The 26,664-nt window shown below is 38.9% G+C and overlaps 1 protein-coding gene across 1 annotated transcript; it reads right to left on the bottom strand.

The window, feature by feature from the left end:
- Window positions 1-3,646: 3,646 nt before the first annotated feature.
- pamr1b (peptidase domain containing associated with muscle regeneration 1b) lies at window positions 3,647-24,846 on the bottom strand. The gene is made up of 14 exons (XM_005737668.2): window positions 24,590-24,846; window positions 18,094-18,270; window positions 16,910-17,035; window positions 16,254-16,368; window positions 12,353-12,570; window positions 11,568-11,675; window positions 9,110-9,280; window positions 8,743-8,934; window positions 7,712-8,557; window positions 7,443-7,619; window positions 6,631-6,697; window positions 6,249-6,478; window positions 4,702-5,060; window positions 3,647-4,629 (listed from the first exon to the last, which is right to left on the bottom strand). Exons 1-14 carry the CDS (start codon window positions 24,747-24,749, stop codon window positions 4,054-4,056), a joined length of 3,522 nt encoding a protein of 1,173 aa, XP_005737725.1. The 5' UTR covers window positions 24,750-24,846; the 3' UTR covers window positions 3,647-4,053.
- Between the last annotated feature and the right edge of the window lie 1,818 nt (window positions 24,847-26,664).

Here is a 26,664-nt window from a genome sequence, read left to right on the forward strand (position 1 = left end):
TTTGTAACAAGTTTGTTTTCAAAGCCAATGAACTTTCAAAATTCACTGGCTACAAAATACCTTTGTGATCAATGGACTGATCTTTAAAGAGTGGGATTTGACTCATGAGAGTGCTGTTTGCATGCTGTTTCCTGTCAGTTCAAAGCCCTTGAAATCCATAAATCCCCTTTAAGCTGATCTGTTAGGGAATACTCTAGTTTGAGTGGGGACATAGTGATGAAGCAGTGCTTAAGGTTACTGTTTCTCTGACAGCATGTGATAGATCACACTGAATTATTATTGAAGTTACTGTACATTTAGATAAATATGGTCTTTGCATTTAAAGCTTATTAACCTCTTAAGCCCCAATGCCCCCTGATACGGGGGCAAAAGGCAGAAGATGAGTTAGGCTTGAGGCTTAGGAGGTTAAGCAACAAATAAGTGCATGTGGCGTAATGCAAGCAAAATCCCAAACGTAGAGTGCTGACCAAGCATTGTCAGGTATGAGGGGTTGGTGGAGCACTTTTGCAACTGATTTGATATAACACTTCTGCACACATGACTCAATACAATGATTGCATGTTTTCAGCTGAGGGACCCTTTCGGTATGTATGCAGCAGCCCACTAGCTTGGAAACAGAAAGGCATTTGTGTGAGCAGCACTAATTAGTCTCTACAAATTCTATTTGCAGCTTTGCCACCATGGATGTGGAAAAGTAAAGACTAATTGAATGGAAATAACAAAAATGCATTTTTGATTTTTAACACAGGTAGTCTTAATTTTAATGTTTCGCTTTTCACATCTTCAAATTGAAAAGTTTAGGGCAAACTGAAGATCAAAAAGAGGGATCTGCTGGAAAATTCAACATAAACCAGAAAACCATCAAAGTTACACCAAGACTGTATCAGTATTATCTCTTCTATTGTGTAGATATAAAAAAGAGAGAGCAGACAAGAAAAGAAAATGTGTCTGGGGTGTCTGATGAGCAGCACTGCTGACAGGAACAGAATGAGCAGTATGGACAGGGTGATAGCTTTGAGAAAAATAAGAAGAAGCTTGTCTCTTTGGGAGAGCCATTGATGATATTGACAATCGAGGGGCTTACCGCAAGAAACTCACCAATCTTTCACAAATGCATCATGTAGATTATGTGCAATATGGTATTCTTCCATTTGAAATTAGCCCCACTTCTACTAGCTGTGGGCTCTTGGTTTCTAGGAATGCCATTTATTTGAGTTATACCTATGTAATGTAGGAAGGCATGACAGTGCATAGAGTAAGGGATTCCTGGCTTAAACTCACTAGCCAGCTAATGCCCGTCTGTGTGGCATTGCCAGTTATCTCCAGGTATTCAAGGTTTCTTCTATAGTCAAAGATATGCATGTCAGGTTAACTTGTCCATAGGTGTGATTGTGAGTGCAATATACCTTATAGAAAATAAACAAACTCAAAGGCTTACTCAGCATTAGGAATGGCCCAAAAATTGATTATCCCGAGTCATATTTGGTATGGTTATCTTTTTTCTTGACACAGCCTAAACTCTCTTAAGCAGGCTTTCTTGTACTTCCTTAAAGTATATGAATCATTTCCAAGTTTTTTGAAGAGAGCCTTTTTGCTGACTTTTTTTCCGTTCTCTGTCAAGATGAAAACATGCTGCTTCAATAATGTACTATTGAAAAGGTTCCTAACTCAAGGAATGAACCAATGTTGCTTCAGCCAAATCTATGAAAAATGCTAATGATGACACAATTAGTCCAACATAAAATATTATTTTTGCATGAGTGATGTGATTCCTAATAATCTATTATTTGAAAACTTAGCATATCTCAGGATGGAGTACTGTTGTGTCCTTAAAATCTTAAAGGAAAGTGGACGAGAGCTTGGAATTAAAATTGTTTCCTTTGAATGTCTCTTGTCCTCTCAGCCTTCCCATCCTGTCCTTTTAACTTGTCTCAGTCTGGGTCTTACATTAAGAATTTCTTAAGCTGCTTGGTTTTCACGTAGATATTTCTGCACAAATCTGTTACCCAAGATTACTCGACTGTGACTTCAGTGTGACCTCAAGGAATGACATATTAGCTAGTTTATGGAACAGTTTAAGTAATTTATTTTTATTTATTTGTATCATGCTTTAAACACAATGATTTGTTAACTACCCTGTACGCAGTATTGTATTGACTATTTAGGCTGAAGCTGAAATAAGATTTGACAGAGATAACATGGTAAGTTGTGAAGTGCAACATTGAGTCAATAAGACAAGTAAGCGCAATTCAGCTTTCCATCTTTATGCATCTATTATTGTTACAGATACAATAACAAAAAACACAGAAGTTCAATGTTTGCCCTGACTGACATGTAACTGTTGTAGTGTGTGGACACTGCAGTTTAGACTGAGTAAAGCATAAATACAGGCTGAAATTACGGTTTAATTAATAATAGTGTAACATTAGCAAGATTTGTTTTAAACATTGACAAACATTTTTCAAATTTACCTTTAGTACCAGCAAATAAGCTTTATGACTGAGAGCTAGGGAGGTCTATGAGAAAAATGTGAGGAGCAAAGCTTGAACTGTAAATGCAGAAGACATTTCTGGACATTACAGAAGAAGTCCTATTTTGTTATGACAACAATGCTAACAGTGGAGTATGTGGGCATCCTTTTCAGCTCAAAGGCTTCCTCTCATGCTGAGAAGCAAGCACAGAAAGCTCATCAGCCTAACTGGGAAACTGGATCAACACCTAAACATTTTCTTTAAGTCTGGTGTTAAGTATTTTACCCCTCCGGCTCTCCAGTGTAAACTATTTTCTCATGGTAGCATTTTCTCATCATTATCCCAGTACTTTGTTCAGAGCTACACCTCTGTTCCCAGGCCAGTCAGCTTATGGTTCAACGTTGCCTGTGTCTCTATTGATGATGCCCTGTGAGCTTACAAGGGCCTGTGAACAGACGGTCTCCCAGCACAAGTGGATAGGACTGTCCTCTGGGAAACATGGCACTATTGCTAAGCTGTTGTTCAGCTTTGGTAAATGGTTGAAGAGAAAACAGAAAGTCTTTGATAGAAGATGTTCCTGTGAAGAGAAAAAGGGAATTCCACCAGTTCGGCATTCCAGTTGTGACCTTGCATTATTAATATCTCCTGTTGAACTGTAAAAGGCCAAATAGTTTTTGAAAAGTAATAAGTAGATGTTATACTAAACACAAACGTGTTTGCTAAAACATTATATTGGGTGGAATGACACAAAGCAATTGCAGCCAGCTGGAAATGAAAGCTCAGGTCATTTTTGTCTATGCTGTAAGACTGCAGTGTTTCACCAGCTTCACCATGTGCATAAATGGAATAAAACTACAGTAATGCATTGCTTACTGTCCCGTTTTCTAACTCATTATAAGCTGCAGGTCTTTTGTCTATGCAAACTCACTTGGAAGTTGTATAATGGAGAAAAGTCACAATGGAGGTAATTGATTTGGGAAATGATCTGTGAATAACTTGTTATGTTTATGGTTGTGAAAATGGTGCTGCTCTGACCCAGATTCATTCCATTGTGTACTTCATGAAGCAAATATAAGGTGCTTTTTCAATGTACCCGAATCTGTCTATGGAATATATTTGTCATAAAGACTTTTACACCGTGTGAAAGGATAAGAATAACCAGTCTCACAAGCTTCACCACACCAACCTTTCCTTTAATAAAAATGTCATGATTTTTCTCTTTCAATAAAATATGTACATCTCTGGAGTCACTTGAATTGATATAATAATTCAGTACATTACAACATATATACATAACAGAGGTTACAGTCTAAACCATTAACAGTCAAATACTCAGATGAATGATTTTCTTATCAGTTTCAAGTGTTTAATCTCAGGTTGAAAGACCTGAACACTAAAGTCTTCAGATAAAGGGCCGACGCATCAGCACATCTAATGTGCTAGCACCCCCTTCAGTTTGAGCACTGTGATGTCCAGTGTTGGTTCTGCGTTTAGTAGGAAAATGCCCTTGTGCATAAAAATAGATTAGACAGAATGAATTCACTAAAATAGAGATTAAGCAGAGGAGAGGACTGTAAGATGTTTATTTCATATTGCTCTCAATCCAGTCTTTAAAGCTGGCTACATGTGTGTAGACTGTGTAGAGGTCAGGATCACACTCCCCTTGGTCATAGCCAAAGCTCACCAGTCCCAGGAGTCTCCACAGCCTTTTGCTCTCCCCTTGCGCCTGTGCATAACCAGGCTTTCGGTTATCATTGACTTGATTCTCAGAGAGGGCAGGGAGGACAAGAATTCCCCCAGTGTCAGAGGGACATATGTTAGATGGTCCATAGTCGGGCTTTTGGCTGGCACACAGCATATTGTCTGTTACACTGACTGGCACACCATTACGAGCGTATTGCTGCTCACATGGGACTACATCAGCAAGGTGAACGAGCCCAACCCTAGCCTTCTCATCAGGGCCTAAACTTGACTCGGGCATTGGAGACCAGCCCGTCACAAGTCCTTGAGTTGATGTCAAATCTTCTTCCTGGTTTTCTGACAGGCACAGAGGCAGGACTTTTTCTCCAATCCTTGCCTTGTCCAGTAATTTGATCACAGCAATGTCAGAGTCAAGAATATTGGGGTCATAGTTTGGATGAATAACAATGGAGGCCACCTGAAAGGAGAAAAGACATGCTTAGTTTTATCAAAAGGGATTGTGTGAATAACAAGACTTCCAAGAGCTTACCCGCAGGTGTTGAACACCTTTGGTTTCCCTGTCATCATCACGATAGTGCTTCCCCACAACCACCTTTATTGTGGCAGTGTCCAGGGGAAAAACCTTGCCCAGATCTGTCACACAGTGAGCAGCTACGACCAGAACCCTTTGGTTAACCAGAGCTGCACTGCAGACCAGCTGCCAGTGAAAAGCCTGATTGTGTTTGCCAGTTCCTGCTCCACCATCCTTCTTCAGGGACCCTGTCTGGCTGTCTGCCTTGGTCACCTTGGTCTCTGTACCCTTGGTGGAGCGGCGGTAGATGGCAGCCAGCCAAGGCCAGTGAGCCTCTTCTGGCCTCTCTGTGTCAAAGGTTGGATGCTTCCCACACACTGCCAAAGAGGATGAGAGGTGAGACCATTATCAACGGGACAGCAGGAAAAACAAGACAGGAGAAATTGAAATTGCACTGAGGTTAAGTCAACATTTTGAGCTGTGGGACTGCTTTTATTTAAAGTAGTAGCATTGATGGAGCAGAATATAAAACACTTAAAGGCTACAGAGCCATGTGAAATGTGACTCCCTGAAAGAAGAAGTGAGAAAACGTCATCTTTAAGTACACAATTTGCACATAACATAGAATGGTACCTTGTCTGTATACACTTAAACACTAAACACTAATACCAATTCACCAGAATTACAAAATCAGACCAAAGAAGCAGACTATTCAAGGATTTTATTCATTGATCTGGTGTTGTTTCTTAGCTCAGTACCATATAGCACCATATAAAAATGAATCTTCCTCCAGTATTTATTGATGTGTTTTATTTAACATTGCTTTTTTTCCACATTAGTAATAAGGAAAGTTGTTTTTAAAAAAGGGCAGTCCATTTTGTGATTGTTACCGTACAAATCTCATATCCCATAGAGAGGGAATTCAATTTAAAAATGCAGTAAAGAAAATAAAGAGTAATAATCTTGAATAGTAAGATAATAAGTTGTTTATATAGGCGTATATTCACTACATTCAGTATTTAATTAACAGCTAGAAATATTAACAACTTTAATAATGCATGATACATATATTTATATTTAATATAACCAGCTCATCTTCACTGTTTAATATGATGAAATAATAATGTGTAGATAGCAGCATTACATCAGCTGTGTTTTAACTTTGCTGTTATAGTCTTCTCCACTCTAACTGTTTATGGAAACAAGAGGCATTAGTGCTACATCTGACATCTTTTATTGAAAATTCTGTCATTGCACCGATGTCACAGCTGTGCTGTACATACCAGCTTATGAATTTGAGCTTAGCTTCTTAGCAAGCTTTCACTGAGGAGTAAAAAGGCTGTGCAAAAATGCTTTAATCAATGTCAGCAATTAGAGACAAGAATGCTTTTAGAAGGTGCTTTTGTATATGATCATCAAATATTACTTCATTATATAACTTGCCATCAAAACGCTATGTCTAAGTTACCACATCATCATTTTTAATGTCTGCACAGGATTGTTATGTGGGTGTAAATCACTGTATTAAAAATGTCTGACAACTAGTGGTCCTCTGCTGCCCTCACCTGGTGAACAGGAGACATGGCGCCCGCTCCATTTCCCTGTCTTCAAGCAAGTCCGACGTGGACTGCCAAAGTGGTGGTAGTACTGAGATGCACACTCATATTCTATATGTGTGTAAAGATGATGGAAACCCTGGGGCAACTGCGAAAGCACCAGGGGGGCTTTAGTGGGACTGTGCAACTGTGGCTGCTGGCCCATGACTGAGGAGTAGAGCTTGTGCACGGGTGTCTTTCTGAGGGGGAAAATATGCCAAAGGTATGTAGTAAATGCATTATATGAGTCCTTAATATTAATTCTTCAGCTAAATGGCATACATACCTACACAATACTATATATTTCTGGTTGTCAGTTATTCTATATAAGATGATGTTTTAATAATCATACCTGGATGGTACCTGAGGGGGCAGAACTTTTTGTTTCACCAGCTCTGAGACTTTGGGCTCACGACATGCTGCAAATAAACAAATATGTTTAAAAAACCCATTCATATGAAATATGCACAAAAAATTCGAAAAAGTGACACTACATGCAAGCCAACCGGCTGCTGGTTGCAGTATTTTTTCTGCTAAAGATGCATGTGGAATCTATCTGTATATGTAACACTTAGCCAAAAATAAAATAGGAGCTTTTCCCACAATGTTAAACCGTCTTCTTAGAAATTCATTTCTAAATTTTAAATTGTATTAATAGAGGCATGTTTTGCATGCTGTTTCACATGGCCTACTTTGGCTGTGCTTGTTTCTTTAATTTATTCATTAAAGCTGTGCCAGTGGACAGTTTCTCCACTTACCTCTTGGCAAAGAGCTACAGGGCACCCAGGCCAAAATCTATTAAGAACTAATTAATATTTACAACTCTAGCCCTGATGGATCATTTTACTGCCAGAACCCTTTCATTAATAACATTTAGCATTAGCGTTTATTCAGCATTTTCAGATTATTGACATACAAGCCTGTATATCTACAACTTTAATAGACTGATATAACATCCACAACCATCTATTAACTGTTCATTTTGTTCTCAAACACTACAGTGTCCTCTAATGCTTCAATATGTCTGAAACCTACACATCAGTCCAGTAAAAAAAGAAAGAAAAAATACTGTTTGCATATGCTTAAAATTTTTTTTTTAACAAATCTCCAAACAACAAAATCTTATTAATTAATTCCATAAAAAGGCAAAGCAGGCACTGGTACCTCTGACACAGAGGGGCTGTTTGCCACTCCATGTGCCATCCGGCTGGCATGTGCGTCGGTCATCACCACTGAGCGCATAAGATTGATTGCACTTGAACTCTACTGTTTCAGGCTCCAAACCTGGCACCACCTGGTGGTAGCCATGGTAAAGGCGAGGTAGAGTTGGGCAGCTTTTTTCTGGACAACAGAGAGTGGGTGAGAGTGAAGGCCAAATAAAAGCAGATAATTATTCACTCAATTATTCATATTGTCGTCATTGATTCCCTTACCGGTGAAGCTTTGGTTGTCTTCTCGCTCCTTTTCTTTCTCTTTTTCTTTCTTCTCTCTTTCCACCTCCTTTGTTTTCTCAGTTGAATCCTTCTCCTTTTCATCCTTCGCAGTTGTTGATTTTTCCTTCGGTTTCCCACTTTCGGCTCTGTACAGGGTGATGTTGACACGAGTTGGAATTATTTTCCTCCCTGGCGGTAGAGACCCTATGGTATTATTTTCTTTACTTGTGCTCTCAGTATCATGTGAAACAGTGTTGTTCTGTGTCATTTCCAGTTCAGGCATTTCCACTGTGTTTTCACCCTCAGATATGACCGTCCTGAGCTTGGTGTCATTGGGGCCCACTTTGTCAGGATCTCTTTTCCCATTCACCTGTTTTTCTTTTCTTTCACTTTCTTCCTGTCCTTTGTCTTTTGTCACAGGGACCTCTGTAACATCTGTCTTTCCCTTGTCAAAGTTTGTGTCTTCTTTTTTTTCAGGTTGTTTTGGTTCTTTCTCTTCAACCATGTAATCTAGGCTGTTATCTGGGCTTTCGCTAGTCACTTTATCTTCCCCACCTCCAGATGGCTTCTCTGGGCCAGTATTTCTCTCATCTACCTCTCCTTCATTCCTGCCCTCAACCACAGTTTTCCCAGGAGTGGTCCCATTATATTTATCTTCCCCGTCGACTGCTGTTGTGTTCTCCTGCTCAGTGTTTACATCTTTTCCGGCAACACTTTCGTTTTCGCTAGCTGTGTTCTCTTCTTCTTTCTCTTTAGTTTTACTTTTATCTTTGTTACTGTAAATATCTGTCTCTTTGCCCTTTTCTTTTACTTTGTCCTTTTCTGCTTCATTAAGAGTGTTATTCACTGTGAAGAAAAACATAAAAGAGATTATTAAGAGCTCATAGCTATTCATTGTACATTGGCCTGTACGATGAATAGCTCTAAGGCATTGAGTCATTTTCTCTCATCTATTAACAGCTTACTATTAAAAAAACCCCAAAATGACTCATCCATCTCCAGTCTACAGTTATTAAGACATATTTTCCAACCTTTAATGCAAACAGGAGAAGTCCCACTCCAGGTGTTATTGGGGAGGCAGGTTCTCTGAGAGCCCCCACTGAGTTCATATGGCTGGTGGCACAAGTACTGTAAGGCGATGAGAACATCATTGGGCCCATAAACCAAGAAGTGGTCCCCATTGGCTGGCTTGGGTGGCAGAGCACAGACTCTTTCCACTGGAACTGAAGGGAGAAAGGAAAAAAAATCATATTTATTTTCCATGAGCTAAACCATTTTTGAGGCAATATGTATGGCATCCAGATGCAAGCTAAAGACACGCATACTGTATGACTTTCCCAGATATGAAATTGTAATTATTTTGAAGAGGGAAAAAACCTATTTGTATTATTATCCTACCACAGTCTGGAGCAGGCGCACTCCATGTTCCGTCACTCAGGCAGATGGCGTGACGAAACCCCTTCAGCTCAAACCCAGGGTCACAACGAAAAGTGATGCGTGCACCAGAGTGATGAAACAGACCCTCTGTAGATCCGTGGGTGGGCACCGGAGGCCTGCGGCAGCCCACCACTGACGAGAAATACAGACATGTGGGGTTTATTTTTATACACACAAAGTTTCCCTTTTTCCGAACTAAATGTCCAGTCATCAAAATTACAACGCATAGGAGGCATCTCTAACATACCTCAACAATCAGTTGAGACCACACAAACAGTTTCAGCAAGTTCTTTCTTTTCCTTTCTATTTACAGGTCAGACAGGTAGTCCATAAAGCAAAGACTCATTTTTTCTAATTCAAAAGGTTCCTGAGATTTAAAAGCACTGCCTGCTACCTCAGAGACTCATTAATAAATAATTTCACTCATCATCGCAAAGTGCGAACAGTTAACAGCATGACTTTAACACATGGCTTGTAAATAAGGAAGAAATAGATGCAATAAAAGCCCTTTTAGTCAAAATGTTCAATTTTCCACTGCTGTAAAAGAGATTTTTAGGAAGTCGGATAGTAGAGACTGGTAATGTGTTTATGGAATACTGTGTGCAACTGTCCCATAGAAGAACCTCTTGCAAAAATAAAACAGTCTGGGGAAAACTCTTCTGCATGTGGACTGTAATCCTTAATCATTAAGCACAGCTGCACATATGCACACAAATGTTGTGATAAAGGCCTGCGAATGGGTTCGCAAAGCATGTGTTAAGACAACAGTTATCATATCTCTATGAGGCTGTCTTGGGAGATTTGTTATGTTGTTGACTTTAAGTGGGATCAGATCCATGAAAGGCACTGTCTGTGGTTTTTAAGCTCCAAACCAAAGAACCCTCCCTATAATCTTTATAACTGAACGGCATTTCCAACCTTCAGTCTTTTAGGGGATAAGGAATGCGCTTGGCAAACCAAAAGTAGAGAAATAAACTGTAGCTGACCTCTTTTGAATATGTATAAAAAACCATGAAGTGCCCAGAGGTGCCGTGTGCATTGTTGCTCTTTTCCCATGTCTTTTATATACGAATGTTTTCAAAGACAAATCAAAATAAATGTGGAGTCATTAGAGTGGAATGCTAACATATTACACATCACAACATGTACTGTAAGTAAATCATCGTTTCTTTCACAAGTTCTCTGGAAACTGAGTTACTTACTGCATACTGAAACTGATTATTGTCAAAGATAAATTCAACTGACGCTGAGAGGGAAAAGAAAAAGAAGAGAAAGCATTTCCTGTTTTTTATGATAAAGTGTCACACTGTCTCGTACCAAATGAGTTTTTAGCTTTCGACAGATGACAGGGTGATTACAGAAGGCATAAAATATGGCTAAGGTCAGGTTCATATTTGAAATTCTCCATCAGGCAGAAATACAGACTACATTATCACCACAAAATGTAAGGCATTAACGTTGCTGCAGCTCTTTTCCATTCAAATTAACAGCTGAGGATTCCTCGTGAGAATACAGATGAATTTTTTTTTTTTAAATGGGTGTCTCCTCCAGTGGAAAATACTGTCTGTTGTTATATAAGTCGAATTGTTTCACCATTAGTTTTATGGACTTGAAAGTAGCCCTGAAAAACAACACCAAAAGAAAAAATGTGGAATTCACCAAGTCTGCTTTTGCAGAATCTTAAAAGAGGTGTATTGAATACAAAAACACACCAGACATCTATAACTAAAAGACCTTGTAGTGCCTTGTAGGCAAACTTAAGGTTTGGTAACTTAGGTGGTATAAAGTGGCAGTACAGTAACAAAATGTCTTGACAATAACCACTCGACAAAATCTATTCTGTGTTTCTTCTCCTTGTCCACTTCCTCTTGCTGCCTTCTTTCCTCAGTTAGTTTCTTGTCATTTACCCTATTTATCTGTCAACAGAAGAAAATTGCTTAATTTTGCACATCTATATGTGTTAGGTGGCCATTTGGGTTTTGCTGTTTCTTCCAGTGAAACTTGAAATCAACACATATGAACACAGACAGTCCTGACCGTATGACTGTAGCAGGCAGCTGGCCTGATCTCAGTCCAGACCACAAACCTCTCCCTTGTGAAAATGAATCACTGCCTGCTTTGGGGCAGCAACAACAGTAAAGAAAAGCCTCAGGGAAGAAATCAATTCTCTGTAAATTTGTTGTGACTAGGCGTGCCGATTTTCAGATGAAAATTACTGAAATAATTTAGGGATTTTGTAAGCCTCAGTACATTAAGACGCATGTCTTTCCAATGCCTCATAAGATGGAAAATAGACTGGTTTAGTCTTTCCTGTGATTAAAACATGCATGGATCTTATTTTAATTTCCAACTTTAATATATTTTCTCCAAAATATCAGTATTTTGCTCACCAAAGTCCCCTATTATGTTACAGACTCACCATTTTCACACCTCTTGCCTGTGTAGCCAGCCAGACAGGCACAGTGGTAAGAGTCAGAACTGTCTAGGATACATGTCCCATCATGCAGGCAAGGGGAAGAGCTGCAAGCTGTGAACATACAGGCAACATTAGGGTACAAACAGAAAGACTGTCTTTATCAAAATAAAAACATAGAAAGCTGAAATGTGTGGCTGCAGACGTCAGGCTAATCCAGGAATCATACTCAAAGCTGAAATAATTAAAACTTCATTTCCAAAGCCCACTGTTTACTTTTACTACATCTGGCTTAGGCATTGGTAACATGTGTGTGTGTCTGTTTTTGAGTTCTAGACCTTGAGAACGAGGGCATTTCTGTGAAGTGAGGGCATTTTGGTTTGTAAACAGGCTGTTAACAGACTCAACACCCATGACAAAGTCTTTTGCCAGAAAATGTAGGTGCTAGTCATGCACTATTAGGAGCTTTTATTAGGTACTGGACACTAAATACCATGGAAACGTCTTTCTTGTTTGTATTTGTTGTGATTCCAAAGAACCCCGTTGTTCATGAAGGGTTTATAAACAACTTCTTATCTATTCCCTATACAAAAGCAAAGATTCCAGGTCAATCTAAATATCAAGATTTTGTTTTAGGTTTAAAGAAAATAGTTTTCTTTCATGACGACTCATTTAAGAGGGCTTAAGATTTGCAGCTGGGAAGTATGGTACATTGGCAAGGGTACTTTAAAGCAAAGGAGAAAAGCACTGTTCTTATAGTAGAAGAGATACTACTTTGTTATGTAACCTACCTGAGTTCTCTTGGAAAGTGGCAAAGAATCCATCAAAATTCTTGTAACCATCAGACACAAAGAGAACATGCAAACTGTTGCCAGAGCTGTGAACTGGTGCAGGTCTGTTATTCCCACAGTATCTACCGATAACACGCGAGTGGATACTGTCTCCATCTCGGACTTCCACATAGTCATAATGACAAGAATGGTGAAACTCCAGACTCAGCATCATGAACCTGCAAATACAAGAATCGTGGCAGATTGAAATGGCAGAGAGTAGAACAAATGACCCAAGGCTATCAACCATCTATTCTCTACTGCGTATCCAATCAAGGGTCGGGATGTGCTTCAACATTAGACTTAAAATTTGCTATTCATTATTTTTGTCTTGATGCTATTTGTGTCCACATGATGCTGATGATGTGAATAAAGTTAACAAAATAATTACAGTTCTTAATGGTTTTCCTTTCCATCTCACTGAATCTTATATTTACAAGGTAGCACAGCATTTAGAAAGCTAGATTTCTGAACTGTTTTTGTTTTGTTTTTTGTTGTCAGATGCAACTAAGTCAGATTAAAAAGCTTTGTTGTAGCCAGTGTTGGATTTAACGTTTTCCAAAGTAACACATTACTGTGTTTTACATTTAACTTTTCATAAATACAGTAATTTAACGCATTGCTGTACTGAATTCAGTAATCACATTACAGTTACAAATCTTGCTACTTGTGTTACAATCTTGTGTGAAAAATCTTCTTCAGTTATTTGCATGCCGGGCAGATAGAAAGAAGAAAAATCAACCAAACATGCTTTTTTCTCCCTGCACATTTTTGCTACAGTCAGCTGATATCAGGACCAGAGTGCAACAAAAATAAAGTGCAAACCACATCCAGGGCAGAAGCAACTGCATTGTACTGCTAACAGAACTTCAGCTCTTTGCGAGCTTCTGTACAGACAGCATGCTAACACAAAGCTAGTCAAGAACCCAGACTGATGATAAAGCTGAGTGCATGCTGACCCCAGCCCAGCAGCCAGAGCCTGAACTTCAATAGGCAGCAGAGGCAGCAATGAGCTCACAGCCTACATTTCTTCCTGTTCATTTTTATACAGTAGAATCACTGTGGCATTTGCTTTGAATTATCTTTAGGCTAGTTTTAAAATTTATTTTTGTGTTTTCATCTTTGTGTTCATGCATAATAACTAAAAAAAGATTTTAAAGTAAAGGGATTACTAGAGGTCATGTCGGATACAGGCAAAAGCAAATCAAATGAGATGCCTATTATTAACTTTGTGGTTTGGGTGAGCCTTGAAACCTCTAAAGAATGTTTGAAATAGTAAAGTTCAGTGTATCGTGAATGCTCATTATTTGCATATATCAGTGCCATTTCATTATTGTAATAGGCAGGATGTATTGCTAATAAACAGTGTAACCCATTCCATTTCAAATCAACATACTGTTTTGTTTGTTTGTTTTTTTCAGAGAGGAAATTACTAAGTTGGTCAGGCAGAAACACATTTTCCAACAGTCGGTTTAAAAATAGAAACGCACTTTGGTTAAAGTTATTAAAATGTGACAATGGCTGCACTTATATTGCCCTTCAAGAAGGATTTGGCCCTTCTCTTTAGTTTGTCACATGCATCATGGCTGTAAATTTTAATGAAGCACTTCATACATAGCTTTAAAAAAAATCCTTGCAATCATTAAGTCTCTTTCACACACACTTCAAGCCCAGACATCAGGAACTGCATGCTCAGTCTGAACCCAGCTGTATGGAGCTTTTGTTCTTCTAAAAACCTGCACAAACACTTGCCCATAAAATCTGTATGTGTAATGGAGAAAATGACAGAAATAGAAATTTATCACAGGACTGAGAGGCCATAATCTTACCAAAAAAAAAATGGTGTTATGGTTTCCAAACCTCCAAACTCTTTGCCATCAATCCTCAACATACATCTTCCAGCTGAGTGGAAATTTGACTTAACCAGGCCAGTTGATAATATTTACTGCAGATGGACAATGAAGATAACTGAGGATTGAGAGCCAATCAGACTTGACTGGACAGACTCAAAGCTTTTCTGTATTTATAATCAATGGTTAAATTGATATTAATTATTTTTTTTACAAGCTGGTGTGCAACAGTAGGATGGTTTTCCAAGGACTTTCAGGTAGGAAGCACTTCACTACTGTTGACAATCTGAAAATTATTCATAATAACTGGGTCATTGTTTTTTGTTTTGTTGTTGTTGTTGTTGTTGTTGTTGTTGTTGTTTGCTTTTTAACACCTTTGCTTTTGAGCCCTTAAATTTATTATTGTAGCACTGCTGCAGGCTGTCTCTAGGAAGGGTAATTATGACCCACCAACAATCATCAATTCTAAAGAATTTCATTTAAAATGTATTACTGTGCTTGGCACTAATGTTGGCACATCATACAAATCTTCACGATAAAACTGTCACTATATTTATCAGATACAGTATTTATGGAAGTGAAGCTAAAACCAGGGCCACCGGTGGATTTACAGGTCATTATTTCAGATGAATAAGACTGCCATCACAAAATGTAATCACAAGTCTCGAGCCACCCTTTAAGTGGCTAGAAAAATGGAAAATAGGTGCTGCAATTTATTGAAATTTGTACAAGCGTATAAGGAAATACAGTGTATAAGGCAAAAACAATGAGAGTAGTTCTCCAGGCTTCTTGAAAGACACTTGAAAGCTTTTATTTTATTCATATATTTTTTTTTTTGATGTTGGCTACCTTTCTCTGTCAAGATGATCACATTGCAGCAATAAAATTGAGGTCTGGGCCAATCTGTGACTAATAGTGTTTCTTTGTGTTTTATCCAGGTATGATTTTACTGTATTGATTCTGTTTAGGAAAAATGCTCAAAACAATTGCCAGTCAGATGTTTTCCAAATTCTGTTGCACGTGTCTGGTCTTTAGTGGATTTGTTCTTTTCCCTTAAGACATGGACTTTCCAGATACTGTTCATCTGCTGCAGAGAGATTTCTTTTTAGGCCTGCCACTTCTTTTGCTGCCCTCCACTTGTCCAGTTTCCTCATTTTTTAGGACACACTGCATCATGCTGAGGTTTGCCAGGTTTTCTGTAAACATCTCATAGTTGATTCTCAATGAACCAACTTCTAAACCAACTATAGTTGGTTCAGAAGCTCTAGCTTATGACTGGAAAACTGTGTTATCTTTGACATTTTTCATATATTCAATTAAATAAACCAGTTGTGTGTTTTTGCAGCAGGTTGCTAGTAAGTGCCATAAGATACGATTTAAAATGTTTTCTTTGCTAAGTTGTCTGTTATAGATAAACACATAACAGACAACTTGAGAAAGGCACCAGACGCATCTCTCGAATCTGGTGCCTTTTTATACTTGAATGATTCATAAAAACATTCCTGTGAAAATTAATCCCTGTCTCTCTTCCGCAGCATGTCTTCTATCCTGTCTTCCTTCTCTCTCCCCAAATGGTCGCAGCAGATGGCCCCGCCCCTCCCTGAGCCTGGTTCTGCCAGAGGTTTCTTCCTGTTAAAAGGGAGTTTTTCCTTCCCACTGTCACCACTGTCATATGATTGTTGGGTTTTTCTCTGTATGTATTATCATAGGGTCTATAGGGACAATGTAAAGTGCCTTGAGGAGAATGTTGTTGTATAAATAAAAACTGAATTGAACTGAAAATAGTTAGGTCGAGTGACTGGACCGAAAAAATGAAAAAGTAGCCAATGTCAAAAGAAAACATTGAAATGATCATCAGAAAGCCTGAAGAACTTAGCCACAAAATACAAAGAAGAGTAGCTTAAGGCTTTTGCATAGTTCTATAACAAAGGTACTACTAACTATTCTAAAATAACACAGAGGAAAATGAACACCAGTAACTACCTACAGAGGAAAGTATCTTAATATCTTACCTGAGTTCAATAGTAAATGGCCTGTCCACCTGTATGGTCCACTCACACCTAGCATTGTTGGGGTAGCTCTCCAGGACCAAGTGGCCCTGTCGTTTATGGATCACCCCTCCACACTCTGGAAAACACAGAAAGTTAATTTTGAAAATATTGATTTGGGCAGCTACTTCAGTTGCTTTAATTATTGTTTTGAAGAGCCACTTTCAAATGCTTTGCTTAGCATTAAGACAACAGTAATTGCATTTAGACTTTCATAGTCACTGCAGAGAGCCTACACAGCAACATAAATAAGGATGATCACAACACACACACACACAAGTTGAACAAAGGCATTCAGCAGCTTTGGAAGGTTTCTGCTTTTAATTAAATGTATGTTTGTTGTGCCCGCTGGTAGAATATTTGCATTTAAAAGCTAGACCCAGTGTCCAAAACTAACATCTTAAATAGTTTTATAGGATTCCTGACTTGTCATTTAGCTCCTTATGGAAAACCTCCTGGGCATGACTGCATTCCAAGTTGGCACAGCTTTCCCAAGATGGAGATAAATCAGCAGAGATGGAAAAACCATATAGTACGTGGTATTCATTTCACTTAAAGTAAAACAAATGATTTAGAGTGAAGCCGTAGGATCTGTTAATGGGAAGGATGAAAAAACTTACTCATGCAGTCTCCACCAGACCAGCCAGGTCGACATTCTGCGCAGTATTTGCCATTAATGAAGAAATCATCCCTGGGGCCCCATGTCCCATTGTTGCAGCGTTTACAGTTCTCAAATATGCTGCAACCTGAAAGACGAGAGCCAGAAACAAAACTACAGTAAAGTAGAAGATAAAGGTGGATAAATGAAAGCAAATAACATTAATTATCTCCCGAAGATGTGTTTGTATGTAAGAATAAAGAAGCCTTTATCTGAATGGCTTATGCTGTATTGTTGAATTTTAACAAACCCACCAACCCCTAAAATGTTCCCTTTGCATCAACTCTGCTGAACTCATTAAGGTCCTCTTTCACTGCAATAGAATGTGAAAACATATCGCTGCTTCCTGAAATAGAAATGTGGAGAAAACCTGTTGAAACAGTTTTCTTTGAGGCTGGATTTTCACTTAAGAAGCTGTCCCGTCCATGGGGTTGTGAAGAGCAACATCTGACCCAAGTGGAGGCATGGATTTTAACAACGCACGGGCCGGGGATGTGCATGTGGAGATTTATGGTCGTACGCTGAGGTTGGAACACTTTTTTGTGTGTGTTCAACAGTTAAAAAGTAATGTACAGGCATCCATTTAATTCTGAACAGCTGCTTTCTTCCCCCATAAAGGAAAAACTCTACATGCTTGAACTATGAAAAAAGGCATGACATACCTCTACAGGCAAATGGCATGTAAGGAAAAAAGAGGATTTGGAGCTGCAGCAAATGCAAACTCATCTATGTGAATAAAAAACAAAAGGATCTAGTCTGATTTCATTCACAAATCAAAGCTTTGAGTGTGCTCATTCACTCCTGAATCCTGTCAGCTTTCAGAGGATTCTGCCAGTCAGTCAAGAGAAGAAGCCAGTGTGAAGCTAGCCTGGAAACAAATTATTTTACACACAAATGCAGAAGTTCTTTTCAGTCTTTCTGTCACGCTGTCATGCTACAGTGCAAACAGCTGCACAGATGATAGATAGCACTTGGTCTTGCACAAACAACATGGCAGATACTCAAGATATTCACGAAGGTCGCTCCAACAGATGCATACTTATAAGGCAATGCTCGATATTTTAACAGCTTCTTTCAGTGAAAAGAAATAATTCGAGATTTTATTAGATTCATAGTATTATTTAATCAGAATGACCTTGGTTTTACCTGGGTGGATAATGCAGGGATCACACTCGTTGATGGCATTCCGGCAACAGGGTACTGCATAGCCTACTGGAGTCCCTTGGAGGGGACACTTACAGCGAATCACATCATACTCGCAGCATCCTCTGCACATAACATTCCACTCCGGACCTGGACAGTGGTTGTACAAGTGCCTGTAATCTAAAGAAGACGATATCTCAGCAAAAAGCAATTTGTTTGTGTAACCTTCATTTCATTAGCAGGGACGATGAGTCAAAATTAATAGTTCACCTTTTTGCAAAATGTGAGCAGAAAAGGGTCACTGGAAGGATTCAGTTTAGTGTTTATTTGAGCCACTGTCTCTCTAGTTATTTCCACTGTCACACGGTTTCTCGCTCCTTTTTAGGAAACCACAAAAGTCTCAGCAGTTTACCACCACTGTGTGTTATTACGTCAGACGACATGCCAAAATGGTTAAATCACCGTCATGGAAAACAATACCAAATCATTAATCAGAAAGTGATATATTAACTCCAGTGTAAACAACAGCCTTCTTCTTTGTAAAGTTTTTACCTAATAAATGTGACATTTTATTGGACTGGAAAACACTGATTCAAAGACCTTTGAGTTAGAGCGGTTATGATTATGTAATAGTGGATTTAAATGCTGAAACAGACAAGTGGAAATTCTCTTGTGGCAGATGTGGAGAACAAACCAAAGCTGCACTTTAAACTTGGCACATTGTCACTACAACATTTTGTGCCCTCTCCCCAGCCTGCAGTCATAATAGCTTCTTTGCTCTCAATCACTGACTTTTTATTTATAAAGTGATAGCTGAACACTGGCTCTAATTGTTGTTTATATGTCAAACCGGGACTCTAATACACAGACCTAAGTGCACAGACACACAAAAGCAACTACAAGTGTTTAATCTCTCAGTGGCTGGCAGTCGAGAGGCAAGAAACACAGATGTTTAGACTCGTCTCTACTTTCTTTTCTCTAATGATATCATAAAATGTCGCTCTGTCCATCACCGGTCTGGCTTCCTCTCCAACTAGAAGAGATATGGCATACATGGTGATATTAATCAAACAGAAAGCAGGTTGGGCAGTGGAATCCCAGCGGACGTTTTTAAAGGACAGAGTTTCATCTTTATAAAGCCATTGCAGTTTTTTGACTCTTTTATGTTTTAGTATATGGGCTCAGCTGGATTTGTGTATTAGAAGTGAAAGGATGTTCAAAAGTCCTGAAAGAACATGGTCTTCTGAGGCCTACTTAAACTGCTACAGATCTAAAAACAAAGATAATAAAAATGTTTGGGCCACTGGGCTCATTTTCAATCAGTCCTTTGATTGTGTTACCACTCCAGCTACTAATAAAGCTTTCTTGAAGAAAGAATGCCAAGTTCCATCCCTTCAACACTGTCCTTGTAAATCAAAGCTGATGTTTATGCATGATCTTCTTTGTTTAACTTGGACTGTCACCCAGAGACAAAAAGAAAAAAATAGAAAAGGGGGAAAAAGAAAAAGTCTCCTTCTTTCCTCTCAGACTGACATGTTTGTGGATTTCTTTTGACCAAATGTGAGAACCACAAAATTCGATGGGTTTAACACTCATTAGGACAGTCACAAAGACATGTTTTTAGCCACAATAAGCAAACAACTTTATGATACTCTAATTGAAAACTGCTGTTTCATAAGAATGTTTTCAAAAAGGTATTGCGCATGTTTTATTGGGTAGCTTTTGCTCAAACGCCCTTAAAAAGAATCCGAATTGTTTCTTTCATTTACTGCATGCTTGTTGTTGTTTTTTAACAAAAACTGGAACGAATCACCTTTATCGATACAAAAGTTCATCCTTTTTTTTTTACTGCATAAGCAGGAGAACCCTCTAATTCCTGTGAACTATGGTTGTTTAAATCAGCGGAGATCCCCAGACACTTGATCAAAACAACTGAAAAGATCCGCAATGTGATTGGTTGTGTTGTTTATGTAGCCTTCTGTGAAAATAAATGGCTATGTTAGAAGTATCTGTAACCTTCTGCATTCAGTAGCCAATGGCTCACAGCTGTTGCTACTGCATAACACGACTCCGTCCAAGCTATAAGTAACTATATTTCAAGAATCACTTCAGTTATGATTACAATATGACCCAAACCACAAAATTCAGACACTGGGATTTGTCAAAGTTTAATGCCTGCCACGTGTAGATTAAGAGTTGCTGACACTATCACTCCCTCTTACAGGACAGCTTTTCTGCTTTCATGTTAAGGACAGCGGCCAAAAAGACCATGAAATCTGATTCACAGGACATAAACATAAAAGACACAGAAGCACTTATGAGTGGTCTTGGTAATGTCATTACATGGATCACTGCCATTTGTCTTGCCTTTGATATACTGTAGAAACGTCCGTCATCTGCCCTTAGCGCACTTTCACAAGAATACAATCATTTACAGTGGAATACAACAAAAATATTTTTTTATTTCTTCAGCCAAGTCTGGAAAACATTACTCCCTCTCACCTCAGCAGTCCAGTGACATCACTGTGCATGCATTTATGACAGGATCGGTTCCCAGATTTCCATAAGCTGTGTTCTTTCTGTGCCTACTTGAGGAAACTAAACTCGGGCAGCCATGTTTTCAGTGTTTATACACTGTGACTGAATTCAGTTTGCTGACCTCCAGCTCTGTTGATAAGGCTGTTATGTTTTCACTGAACCATGACTCCGAGGAATCTCCCGCGGGGGTAGGATACATGCTGGAAAGCATCGATATTTTTCTGGACTGCTATGTCCTTTCTTTAAGATGCATTTAGCAAAGCTATTTTTTACATGGCTCTGAGATGAATTTGTTCATTTTAGCAGGGAACCAAAGACTCAAGAGTAAAAATTTAATGTGTTTTTTTATTTTTTAACAGCAGTTTAGGAAGGTCTGAACAGGTTTGGAAGGGTTTTACTAATGTCTTCCATTGCATAATCCTGTCTCCTCTAACTGTTTTACACAAACACAAGCAATGAATGTTGCAACATGCAAAGACCCCTATAATTAAACCCAAGACTGTGGTTATTTTATCTACCCCTTGTCTCTAATCACAAACTGTAGGTGATGACAGTAGTTGTCAGAGAGGGTAGGAAGGCTCGGAAGAAATCTATCTGAAAACAAGGTTTGCTTTTGTGTAATGCTTTAAGGCCGCCTTCCACAATTTTCATCCAGCGTGCCAAATATGTATTATGGTATTTTCGAACATTTCTACATTGTTACATATTTTCCCTGTGCATAACTAGCATTTTCTGTGACAGAAGATATGCAGACATAGAAAGACATTTTAATTTGTCTTTTCCATCCCATATGTTAGGCTCTTAAATGTACTCTCCAACATTTAGCGATGCTACAGAAATAAAAATAGTAATGTTATAACAATAAACAGTCATAACTTTATGCGTCATATGGCACTTTCAAGTGCTTTGAATTTTCAAGGAAGCTGACTCTGCTGCTCACTGTATTTATGTGTATCCTTACAGTGACAGCAGTAAGATCAGGGGTAGAAAGCCTTCCTGTGACCTTGCGTCTGGACTTAATGCCCTGCTGGCATACTTACCTGAGGCTTATCCACAACAACCTGTGATTATTGCCACTTAGAAAATATATAACTGTGATGATATTGTTCAGTTTCATTCTATGTTTTACATTAAAAATATATTCACAGATTTTAAAATGCAGAACCAGCACGACTGATGACTCGCAAGTGACTCAGAAACCCCATCTGCTCTTGAACTGTTCCATGGTTTTGGAAGCATTTTCCTTTGACTTGAGCTAAAAATAAAAGCATCTGCATTGCATTAAAAGCGTTTCTTGCAGCACTTTTTTATACTCTCGTTGACATGAACAAATTAATTGCTGCCTTCAGAGTTTCAGATAACTTATCCAATAAAGATTTAATCTGATCTCAAGACACTATCATAGATGCAGCTGGGCACAATGCTAGCTGTGGAATTTAAGCCAATTACTGTCTATTTTTTTCCTTTGTTTACTACTCTGGAACTCTTATCAGCTTGAGTCTTGCTTCACTCTGTTTTCATTCTAAACCAAGCAGGACCACAATACAGACGGGACAACAGTTGGGAACTTCAGGATGAATCTGACATGCTTAGGAAAATCATTGCATAATAATATGGGTTAGTCACATCTGTTATACATGGTATATCTTTACTCTCATGTTTTGACAGATGTTTTTTTAATAGAATAGTTTAACATTTGAGAAAATGTAAAGAAGATAGAATGTGCTGATTGTGTTTAAGGGTGACAGTATTAGAGTAAATAGTTAGTTTCCTCTTGACAAAATGGAGCTTATTTCACACAGTAATAACTGTTGTTTCTACAGCAGCTGTGAGTGTATGTGTATGTACAGTATTTGTGACTGTGTAATTCATTTCCTTACTGCCCACAGCAGCTGTCTTTTTTGTATTTTGAGGTTGGATGCATTAAGCTATCATGGAACAAGGAAACTCCCTGGGGAGCTCTGTGGTCGCTGTGACCTTGAATACATCCTGATCCTGGAGTGCTGATCCCAGTGGTCATTCTGGAAATAGCTTTGAATAAACTTTCCTATAATTGGAAACCACAACCCCAAAGAAATACACTATTATTCTATTATCAACAGTAGTTTTCTGAAAGTTCAAAGACATTTATAACTATACAGTTAGTCCTTTTTTTTTTACTGCAACTACAAAAAAAGATTTGACCATTACTTACCTAATCTAATTTAGCCCTCTCTGACAAGCCCCACTGCTTTTATTCTTTTATCCAGACAGCTGTGAAGGCATGCACAGGCAATACAGTTGTCAGGCAACCACTACCACACACACTGTATGGTACATGTGCAAAAAGGGTGGGTGTTGCTCATTTGCTCCCCAAACTTGCCCATCTCAGCCTGAGAAAGAACCACTTAATAGCCGACAGTGACACGTTTTGAACACGCACTTACGAATAGATGGATATTCTCCTTTTTCTAAATAGTTTTCTAAAATTGGACTCCTTGGGGTAGTTTTGTTGTAGTTTGACCTTTTCCAGCATGATGTAATTGGTAGTTTGTAGCACAACTCGTGCACTATAGCCCAATCCTGTCATCAACTGTGGTGAATGGAGTCTGAGGTGTGCACATTTGTTTTAAGCATTTAACTATGAAACTTGAATCTGACATGTCACACTAATTTTCCAAAGCCAGAGGCCAGTGTTTTTCATCATGTAATTTGAAGTTTGTGCCATATCCCCCCCACCACACCCCCACCCCTACACACACACACACACACACACACACACACTAATATGAGTTTTACAACTGCTTGCTTTCACCATTATGTCCTACTGCCCAGTACTCAGAAGCTCTTAAATGTTGTATGTTTTAGCTTAACACACAGTAAGGGGAGGGTGTTTGGTGGGCAGAAGATCCTAAGCAGGAAGCCTTGCACAATTCAGAAACATTCAGAGGGAACGCCAAAACATGCGAAAATAAAAAATACACTCACGCACGCATGCGAGCATGAGTGTAAACAAACCACAAAGACAGGACTTGCATGCAAAAATCTTGAAATTATTTTAGGTTTCTCAGTAGAAAACATCTCTCATCAGCTGATTAGACACGATTATATAACAGGCCGTGCTGACAATGATTCAGCTGACCGACAACAACAAAGTTGGTAAATCAGTCAGTGGAAACTCTTTTAATCACTACAGCAGAATGCAGTTGCACTCTGCCAAGCCCTTTGCCACATTTACCAATATTACAAATTGAAGGGAGTGTTTTACTGCATGAGCCACGCAACGAAGAATCAAACAGAGGGCAGAGGTTTGGTTTCGGAGCCTTGGAGACGGCGTATGGTATACACATTACCACGGTCAGCATGATTGTCTCAAACATGACTCATGTCTTCCTGCAGCAGTTCAAGGGTAAACACGCAGAGTAAATCTCAGTCTCTAGGAGAACTCCCTCAGATAACACGTTAAAGGGAAGCTTTTGCACAAAGGAGAAAATGTTGGCAAGATTCAGCTGCTCTATTAGAACTGCAACAGTCTCCCTTCACCACAAGGAATGTGTGGCAACATGCAACTCTTGTTTTGTTTTGTTTTTATTTAGTAACAAAACAACAACCACAGTGAGAAGGAAAATATATGAAGACTCCTAGAGTTTCCCATTTTTTATGAGACAATAAACAAAGCCACACAGGACAGTGCCTTCCTCTGTATTTCATAACAAGAACTTTAAAAACAAACATTACACAAGCTGATCAGCTGTGTTTTTCTTTGCTTGCCTAAAAAAACGGTATAAATCACTGGGTTGCTCTCTGTCACTGTTCAACAAATGTTGCTGAGCGCCGCTGCACTCGGAAAGGAAGAGGGGATGGCAAGAGTGCTGATGCCGGCTTTTTAAGAACAAAGAGCCAAGAGGCTGCGCCAAACACAGAGATAGGAGAGGGAGTAAAACGGAAGAGTGGTGAAGGTAAATTAATTGCCATTCTTTACCGTAGGGCCAGGCTGTCCCTTGGGGCAAGGAGATGGAAATGAAGACAGAGATGAAGAGAAGCCAGTGCCCCTTCCCAAAGACAAAGATGGTGATCCAGGGGATTGTTTGGATACCCCCATAGGTTTTCCCCAGCTGCAATCTCCGTCCCGCAGAAAGCATGCTTCAGTCTGGAACTCTGTTTACTTTCTGAACTCAGCTGACATCACCTTCTCTCTGCCCTTCATTCCTCCCCCTCCCTCCATTCTTCTCTCTCTCTTTTTCTCTTAACTTTCTTTCTTCCTCAATTTCCCTCTCTCACTTCTCTTAGGCTTCAGGTTTCAGCCCAGCCTTGCAAGGAGTTCCACTACCAGTGGTCTCCTGAAAACTCCCCTCGCCGCACTTGGGAGATGACGTCACTGCTCATGAATGAAAGTGAGCGTGTTTTGCTCTTTCTGGTGGCATGAAATGTGACAAACAAAGTAGTGATCAGTTATGTGCTACAATTGATGTCAGCTTCACTCAGGCTCAGGCTTAAAAAATGTTGATGTCATTATTATCACACCTAAATAAATGGGAAAAACAGGGAGTGTGGGATTGTGAGTGTGAGGATGTGATTGAAGGGAAATTTCACTTCTGTGACACAATAATACCCTAAATATTCCAAACACAAGCATCCCATTTCTATGTTGTTTGGAATATTGGGCCCATATTAACTCATTCACTGCCAGCCATTGGCAGTGAATGAGTTAAACCCATTGACTCATTCACTGCAATTGACGGCTATAGACGTCAATGGCAGTGAATGAGTTAATACTGTTTTTGGGCAGGATAAATCTTGTTACACATTCCATACTTTAAACTTTCTGATTGTTGAAATTATTCGGAGTCTACTGTTCTTAGTTTCATGTGTTGTTTGGTTTTACATTCTCAGTTATTCCTAACATTTTGAGTTTTCAATTCTGATTATATTTTAGTACCATTTGCATTTGTTTCCTGAGTGTTTTCAGTCTTATCATGTGTCAGTTCCCCTAGTTTTAATTTATGCATCTACATTTCCTCTTTAGTGCTATTCTCACTCCTGGTTTTATTTTGATAGTCTTTTGTATCCCACCTCTTGTATTCAGTTTTACTTCCTCCAGTGTTTCATTGTATTAACTGCCTTCACCTGTGCTTGTTTGCCGAAGCTGTCTCCACTTCCATTGTTACTTTTATTAAGGTTTGTGGACATTTGTTAATGTGCAGCTGTCTTAATGTCCCACCACAGCATTTTACACAGGTTGAGGTCTGGACTTTTTCTTACAGAAATTCTCCTCCAGATTTGCTGGTGTGTTTCTGTGGAATACAGAAGAGTTAATGGTCAACTCAGTGACTACAAGGTTCCCTGGGCCTGTACTACCAATTCAGTGACACTCAGGTTATCTTTCTGTTATCAGGATTCACTTACCTTAACATTAGCAATCAGGAAAAACAATCACATCAAGCTCGTTACTAATGTGCTAAGTTGGCCCTGCGCATTCATATGAAATGGGTGGTGTTAGCAACGTCTAATGTCTGACAGTTTATACGACTCTTCTTCAACACAAAATTATACCTTTGAGTGCCACCTACTCCAACTACTGTCAGAGACATTGTTAGATGATGATAAAATTGAGATAAATAAAAAAGAGCAAAATGCAACAATGTTGCAAAAAGACACATTAATGCTACCGAAAATTAATAATCTGATTATTTAACGTACAGACCTGTTCAATAAACATTTTAATGAATTACTTATTTTATCACTGAGTCCCCTCTTGGCGCCGTTGTTTATTTCTGCGATGATTAGAGCTTTTAAATCTTTATTTTTGGATTCATTTAAGCATCAAGGTTTACTATCCTCTGCAGTTTGAGAGTAAAGTTTAAATATAAAAACAGGTTTCAAAAATAGGCTTGGTGTACATACAAATTTGATATGAGGTATGCAAATACAGTATAGGTGCAGATACTTACAAAAGAGATCTTACAGGAATGGTGATGCTATTATCTGGAGAACTGAAGGTTATTTCCCATCTGGAACAGAGCCTACTCTGGAGCAGGATAGGTTCACAGTATAATG

The sequence above is a fragment of the Pundamilia nyererei genome, unplaced genomic scaffold (assembly GCF_000239375.1).
Source record: "Pundamilia nyererei isolate P.nyererei 1_Seehausen unplaced genomic scaffold, PunNye1.0 scaffold00078, whole genome shotgun sequence".
NCBI classification, from domain to species: Eukaryota; Metazoa; Chordata; class Actinopteri; order Cichliformes; family Cichlidae; genus Pundamilia; species Pundamilia nyererei.